The sequence below is a fragment of the Aegilops tauschii genome, chromosome 7 (genome assembly GCF_002575655.3).
Source record: "Aegilops tauschii subsp. strangulata cultivar AL8/78 chromosome 7, Aet v6.0, whole genome shotgun sequence".
Taxonomy (NCBI): Eukaryota; Viridiplantae; Streptophyta; class Magnoliopsida; order Poales; family Poaceae; genus Aegilops; species Aegilops tauschii.
This window is the reverse complement of record NC_053041.3, coordinates 542,681,237-542,688,910: the sequence shown is the minus strand read 5'-3', so window position 1 is coordinate 542,688,910 and position 7,674 is coordinate 542,681,237. Positions and strand designations below refer to the sequence as shown.

The window sequence follows — 7,674 nt, the reverse complement described above, 5'->3', positions numbered from 1 at the left end:
CGGGTTCTGTTAGAGATGCTCTTAGACTTGGCATATCGTGGCAACATGATAAAAGATAAACTCAGAATCTTAGCTCAGCCCGTCTTGATCAATTTTGTTGCTACCTCGGTCGCTTTGGAAGGACAGGAAGCGTCCAGGCGCATCTGAATGAAAGAGATGAAGAATGTAGCCTGAAAAATCCGCTCACCACCTAGAGCCAGAGCTGACCATTATTTTTTGGAAATCGTTTATTTTCAACCGGCTGATAACAGCGCCGTGTAAGTCGCCTCTCTCTCCTGCCACGTGTCCTCTCCGAACCCACCCGCCGCTTTTTCCTCATTTCCCTCGTGCACTCCGTTCTCTCTCTCCTGTATCCCCATTCTTCCTCCAATGAAGCAGCAGCGAGCACCACCAGCCATCACCGGCCAGCCGTGCTACGAAGGGACGGAGCAGGGCACGCCTGCTTCCACCGGCGCTGCGTAGCAGGGGCTACATCGCAGCATCTGCTGGCGCCGCCGTGCACTTCATCGTCGCGCCCTGCGTCGTAGCATCCACTGATGAAGGAGCAGCCAGGCACTACCGGCCACTCACGCAGCGAGGGACAGAGCATGGCTACTTCTTATCCCGGCCACCAGCCGTCGCCGCCACGCCATGCATCGCAGCAACCGCTGACGCCGCCATGCGCTGCATAGCCGCAATGGCCGTGGCCATCGTCGTCGCCTCCGCTCGCTGCATAGCACCAACCACCTGTCGACCCGTCGTCGCCACGCGCTGCGATGGAGCACTGCCGCGTCGGTGCCAGTGTTGCAATGAAGCATCACGGGCTTCCGTCGGTGCAGCGATGAAACTGCGACGGGTCGTCGGTGCTGCGATGGAGCGCCGCCGCGCCGGTGCTGTCGCTGCAATGAAGCACGCTGGCTTCGGTCGATGTTGTGATGGAGCTGCAACGGACTGCGATGGAGGACCGTCGCGTCGGTGTTGGTGCTGCAATGGAGGAATCGTTGCGCTGCTCTTGCTACAAGCCGGACGCGGCGCACCGGTCCAACACTCGTCGGCGCCGCGTGGCAGACCGATGCAAGAGGAGACGGGGTGTGGTGGGTGCAGCGAACGACGAGCTCCGCCGAAGAGGGGGGGTTTGTCTGCTGCTGTGAGCCAGGCGGCGCTGCTCTCATGACGACGTGCGTCGTTGCTTCGCTGCGGGCTAGAGGAGATGAGGGAACTTCATGTTGACGAAATCCAACGGTTCTGAGTGGACATATCCGACGGTTTGGGACCCGACTGATTTCCCCAGGAAATCAGCCGGATGATTCGTAGCATCCGCCTTATTTTTTTCCTCTATCCATGTATACTTTTCAAATTCTCGAGATGGAGCTTGTTGTATTACTGCATCCACATTCTCAGCGGGCAAGGGTGGTGGAAGACAAAGATGATGCAGTGCACTTTGCCTAGCAGGCCCAGAAACTTCATGCCACTGTGGAGAAGTATTTCCCAGGGACACAGTTCCCTGTCGAGATGATCCCACCAACGGTTGATGACTAAGAGCATCTCTAGCGGACCCCGCATCCCACCGGCCCGCAAAATGCGTTTGTGGTTCGCGAAAAACGGCCTTTGCGGGCCGGCGCGGATGGCCGCAGATGCAGACCCCCAAACGGACCCGTATAAAAGTATATTCACAGAATATGCTATTTTACGGGTCGGCTTTGCAGGGTCTGCTCTTGCGCCGCTGCATCCCGCATCCCACCGGTCCGCAAATATCAAATCCAACATAATAAAACAAACGAAAGCAAACTAAATAATTATTCAATACCAACATAATACAATAATCATCCACATTACAAATAATTGTTCAAATCACCGAAGCAAACTTAAATAATGCAATACAAAACTTATCATGAATACAAATACAAATGAATACAAAAATGAGTTACTGTCCAGCCCTTTGCCAATGGTGTTCAATGAGATCCTCCTGAAGTTGAAAGTGTGTGTTTGCATTTTTAATCTCCTTGTATGTTTGAAGAAAAGCTCTAATGTGGTTAGGGTCTCTAGCTGGTTTGACACGGCTACCCACATTATCATAGAAGAATTCCAAGTTCATTCCTCTCTCATCTTCAAGAATCATATTGTGAAGGATAATCCATCATGTCATGATATTTTTCAAGGTTCTCTTATCCCAAAAACGAGCAGGACCACGAAGAATGGCAAACCTAGATTGCAAAACCCTAAATGCTCTTTCAATGTCTTTTCGGGCAGCCTCTTGCACCCTTGCAAATTCACAATGTTTTCTAGTTTTGGGATCTTTGATGCTCTTGACAAAGGTGCATCAAGGAGGGTATATACCATCTGCAAGATAGTACCCTTTTGTGTATTCATGCCCATTGATAGTGTAGTTGCAAGCAGGAGCATCACCACTAGCAAGCCTAGCAAACAAATGAGACCGTTGCAACACATTGATATCATTGAGAGTGCCCGGCATACCAAAGAAGCAATGTCAAATCCATAAATTTTCGGATGCTACGGCCTCTAGCACAATTGTTGCATCACGAGACTTGCCACAATACATTCTTTGCCATGCCTTTAGGCAATTTTTCCAAGTCCAATGCATACAATCAATGCTACCTAGCATGCTAGGCCAACCTCTCCTCTCATTAGATGCCATCAATTTCTTTGTGTCATCCTCGTTGGGTGCCCGAAGATACTCAGGACCAAAGACACGGATGATCACTTTTGCAAATCTACACACTGACTCAATTGTAGTATCTTCACCAACGCGAAGGTACTCATCAGCATAGTCAGCCGGAACGCCATATGCAATCACCCGCATAGCTGCGGAGATTTTTTATATGCACTAAATCCCTTTAAGCCCGCAACATTTCTTCTTTGAGTAAAATACCGGCAATTTGCCTCACAAGCTTGAACAATTTTCACAAAGAGGGATCGGCGCATTCGGCACCTTCTCCGGAAGAGGTACGGTGGATATGTTGGATTCTCCGCAAAGTAGTCTTGCATCAACATCTCGTTCCCAAGATGGCGATTTCGAGGAATGCAAAGACGCCCGACGGTCGATCCTCGCCGCCTCTTCCGGTTCTCGTCTTCGTGCTCCTTCACGGCAAGTGCCATCACTAATATCTACTGCCGAAAGGTCGCAAGCATGGTCTCAACATCCGAGTCGTCCAAATCGGAAGAATCGGAGAGCAAGAACTTCTCGCACGGGCTCAATTCCATCTACATCGATAAGAATTGCACGGCGCGTCAATCAACTATGCATACCGCTCGCAAATATCACAAAAACAAACACTAACCGGCGGCTCGTGTGGCGGGTGATCCCGGGCGGCGACGAGGGCTGGCCTCGACGGTGGCGACAGCGACGAGGGGCGGCTCTTCTCGCCGGATCCGGGGGGGTCGGTGCAGCGTATCGGTGCTGGAGGGTGGGGGACGGCCCCGCGGCACGATTCCGCCTGCAGATTTGGCCGGAATCGCCGGCGGCGGACGAGCAGAAGCAAACGCGGGCGGCGGCGGAAGGAGATGGGGAAAGGCGCGCGGGCTGAAATGTCCCTCCCGCCACCGCTTCTCTGGGATTTGGGGCACCGCAAGGGCGAGGGGGAAACCCGCGTATTCGTGGGTTGGTGCCGAGATTTTGCCGCGCCCCTCAAAAAATTTTGCGGGCCGGCCGCGTTTGCGGGGTCTGTTCGGACGTGATTTTCCGCGCCGACCCGCATTTTGAGTGTTATTTTGCGGGTCGGGCCTTTTTGCGAGGTCTGCTACAGTTGCTCTAAGCCAGGCGAGAAACCGAGGCTTCCCGGCCATGGACATTGTATGGTGACGTGATGTCTGTGGTTCGTGAGAAAACCCTTCCTGGTAGGAAACCCCTCCTCAAGTCTTTTGGACACAGGTAAATATCCCTTGGCTCGCGGGTGCGAGTGGACTTGATATAGTAAAAATAATTTAGTAACTACTCCATGTATCGAAAAATTCTGAAAAGAAACTTGATCTTACCTTGTACTACTAACATCCAAATGTCATAGCAAAAAGTTTCGAGACATCTTATCTTGTAGTCGTATGGAATGTTTCGTCAACAAAAACCTCCCGTTGACTCATGGGTGGAGAAAACGAATTTTCAAGGACACAAAAGTATGAGTAGTAACTTGTATATGTTTTTCTGCCAACAATCCCATTAACCTTTTACACAAGCGTACCATTTATGGAAATGCTTATATCCGGCGCGCCGGCCGAACTTTCGGCCGGTCGCGCCGCTCTTGTCGCGCACACAGCACAACGGGTCAACAGCTGCAGTGCCGCACGCACACCACGTGTTCATGGGTCCCACGCGCACTACCCAGGCATCCACATCCTTATCCCAGCAACCGCCCCTCCACAAAAATCTCATCCACTCGTCCTCTCGCTCACGTCTCGCCTACCTCGCCTCTGCCTCTCGCTCGGGCCGCCGCATCCTTGCTCCGGCGAGCCTCACTACCACCTGCCCGTGCTGCTCCGGCGAGCGGCCATTATACACCCACCTCGCGCTGCTTCGGCGAGCGGCCACTATCCACTCGCCTCGCGCTGCTCCGGTGAGCAGCCGCTCATCCATCCGCGCGACCATGCGGCAACCAGCGCTCGTCGCCATGGCCGACCGCAGCTGGTTGCGCTCCGGTCCATGGCCGCCGCAGCAGGATTTGCTACAACCATGCTTTTTTTTGCTGGAACCAGCCCATGTATTTGCTACCACCCACCCATCCAAAATCTGCTACCACGTTAGTTTTTGCTGGAACCGGCGAACCATTTTGCTACAACCGTTTTGGTTTTTGTTACCACCGGTGTTTTGTGCATTTGTGCTACATCCATCTTCATGACATCGCTGTATTTTCAGTCGATTTTTTGCTATAACCATGTTATGATTTTGTTGGAACCGAAGATAAATTTTGCTGGAACCGGCTTATGTTTTTGCTACCACCCACCCCGCCCGAAATCTGCTCCCACCGTATTCTTGCTGGAACCGGCTAACGATTTTGCTACAACTATGTTGTTTTTTTGTTACTGCCGGTGTTTGTCGAATTTTTGCTACATCCCATCTCCATGAACATGCAAGACCCGCGACTGTGTCTTTGGATGCAACCTTTTTGTCAGTTTTTTGTTACCACAGGTGTTGATGATTGCTACATTCATTCTCACGAGATGCTACATCCCTGTTTTTTCGGTCGATTTTTTTGCTACAACCATGTTTGATTTTGCTGGAGCCGAAGTCAATTTTTGCTACTTCCATTCACGGCGGCGTTGCTCGACGGTGGTGATGGATTTTTTTTTTTTGGGAACCGCGGCTGCCCCCCGAAAGCGAGAATGGAGTGGCGGCGAGCTTTGAGGCCGGCGTCGAGCTCGTCCATGGCGGGGGAGGGGTGGGGTCAGCGGGGGCTCAGTCGTCGGGCGGGGGATTCTTTCGCGTCTGGCATGCGGCGGCGCGAGGTGGGAGATGCGGGGAGGACAAAGAAAAAAGGAGCTCGATCAAACGGCTGATAAGACGCGCATCTGACGGCTGGGGGTCGACCGGCCGAACGGTTCGGCCGGTGCGCCGGCGCCTAGCACTGCCCTACCATTTATGATATTTGTTGTAAAAACTTTCAGTTTTTTTACTTTTTATAATTACTATTTTAAAAAAAAATAGCGGATGCACTCGCATCGTCCGAGAGCCAAAATCTGCTTCCTTTGGACACACCGCTATTAGTTTGTTCTGCGGTAGTCTTAGGTATTCTTTTTTTTGAAACTTAGTCTTAGGTATTCTCTTGGTCACGTCAGCTGGTTAGGGAGCAGCGGCCACCAGCGGAAAGCTATGGGTAATCACGTACAGTATGAGTCAATGAACCATATATTCGTGGTGCGCGGAAGCGTCATGTTGTCGATACTATGCCATTGTAATAGTGTAACTGGTGTCTTATTTTTCATAATTAGCGTACAACAAAGTTTCATTCAGAAGGAAAAAAAAATCCCTTCCTCAAGCAACTTGCCATTTGCCAAAGCCTAAATGACCTCGCACAACCTAGGCTGCTTTGCAAAGCAGCTCCCGTCATCATCACCTAACCCCGTTATTGTGGATTCGTGTTGCTTTTCCCTCATTACATATTGCGCACTGTCACACTTGATCATTCTAAATTACTAGTAGCGCTTAGCAGCCATGGCTTTTCCAAGATAGCGGACGCCATTAGCACCACTGAACCAGTTTAGTGTATAGAACTACTGCTGCCACTCCACTGAATCAGTTAGCACACTACGGTCTTTCTATATAAATACCGGTGCCTCTCAGTCTTCTTCCTTCACAATCATAGGAGAGCAGAACTCTCCTGCAATGGCGACCAAGATATACATCGTGTAATCAATGCACGCCCAGCCTTCGCTCACCCCTTTTACTTCCGGCTAGCTAGCTCACTGTCACTGATCTGACCGGCCGCTCTATGTATTATCTTCATTTATCTGCAGGTACTACTCGACCTGGGGGCACGTCGCGACGCTGGCGGAGGAGATAAAGAAGGGCGCCGACTCCGTCCCCGGCGTGGAGGTCACCATATGGCGGGTGCCGGAGACGCTGCCGGAGGGCGTGCTGGCGAAGATGCACGCCGCGCCGGGGCGCCAGGACCACCCCGTCATCACGGCGGGCCAGCTGGCCGAGGCCGACGGCGTCCTGTTCGGCACCCCGACGCGGTTCGGCATGATGGCGGCGCAGATGAAGGCCTTCTTCGACTCCACCGGCGGCCTCTGGAAGGAGCAGTCCCTCGCCGGCAAGCCCGCGGGCGTCTTCTTCGCGACGGCCACCCAGGGCGGCGGCCAGGAGTCCACCGCGCTCACGGCCGTCACGCAGCTGGCGCACCACGGCATGCTGTTCGTGCCTGTCGGGGGCACGCACGGCGCCGGCATGCTGATCATGGACGAGGTCAAGGGCGGCAGCGCGTACGGGGCGGGCACCTTCGCCGGCGCCGACGGTAGCAGGGTGCCCACTGGCGCCGAGCTCGCTTTGGCGGAGCACCAGGGGAGGTACTTCGCCGGCATCGCTAAGAAGCTCAAGTCCGTGTGAAATCTGGTTTACTGCACCGTAATGCATGCTATGCACCGCAAAGATGGACTCATCGTATATATATGTGGAGCAGGATTTACACCATTCTGTAACACGTTCCCCTTCCTTTCCACTTTTGTTTAATAATAATAATACTCCCTCCAATAGTTGTTTGCTTATCAGCTCTGACTTTGACTTATTGATTCAGGCTCGACCTTTAATTTTCTAGGATAAAAAGATAGAAAAAGAAGAACAAATGTTATTTATAGGATGAAAGCGAAAAAAGGAAATTACAACAAGATTACATCCCCAAAAGACACGTAGCCGCATGTCTGACGCAAAGGAGGGACACACTTGGTTAATGTCCTCCGTGACAAAGTATGCAAACTCAAGCACGATGAGGGAGAAGTCAATGAAGATACACATCACAACACATATCTGATTGTGTCACTCTTTCCAAACACACCACAATAAATAGCTTCACTCTTTCCGAACATACCACAACACCTAGGTACTCACATGCCGAAACGGTGTTGTGCTAGATGTTCAAATTCCACAATTCCTCAAGGGCAGTGAAGAAGAGTATTATCCCATTGGTTATAGAAAGCCAGGAGGAAACGAATGTCCCACACCCCACGAGAGAATAGGCATTTGCGTGCTAG

General features: G+C 51.9%; 1 protein-coding gene across 1 annotated transcript; it reads left to right on the top strand.

Moving 5' to 3' along the window:
• The first annotated feature begins 4,343 nt into the window (after positions 1-4,343).
• LOC109778619 (quinone-oxidoreductase QR2) lies at positions 4,344-7,191 on the top strand. Its single transcript, XM_020337187.4, has 2 exons — positions 4,344-6,333; positions 6,442-7,191. Exons 1-2 carry the CDS (start codon positions 6,311-6,313, stop codon positions 7,031-7,033), a joined length of 615 nt encoding a protein of 204 aa, XP_020192776.1. The 5' UTR covers positions 4,344-6,310; the 3' UTR covers positions 7,034-7,191.
• The last annotated feature ends 483 nt before the right edge of the window (positions 7,192-7,674 follow it).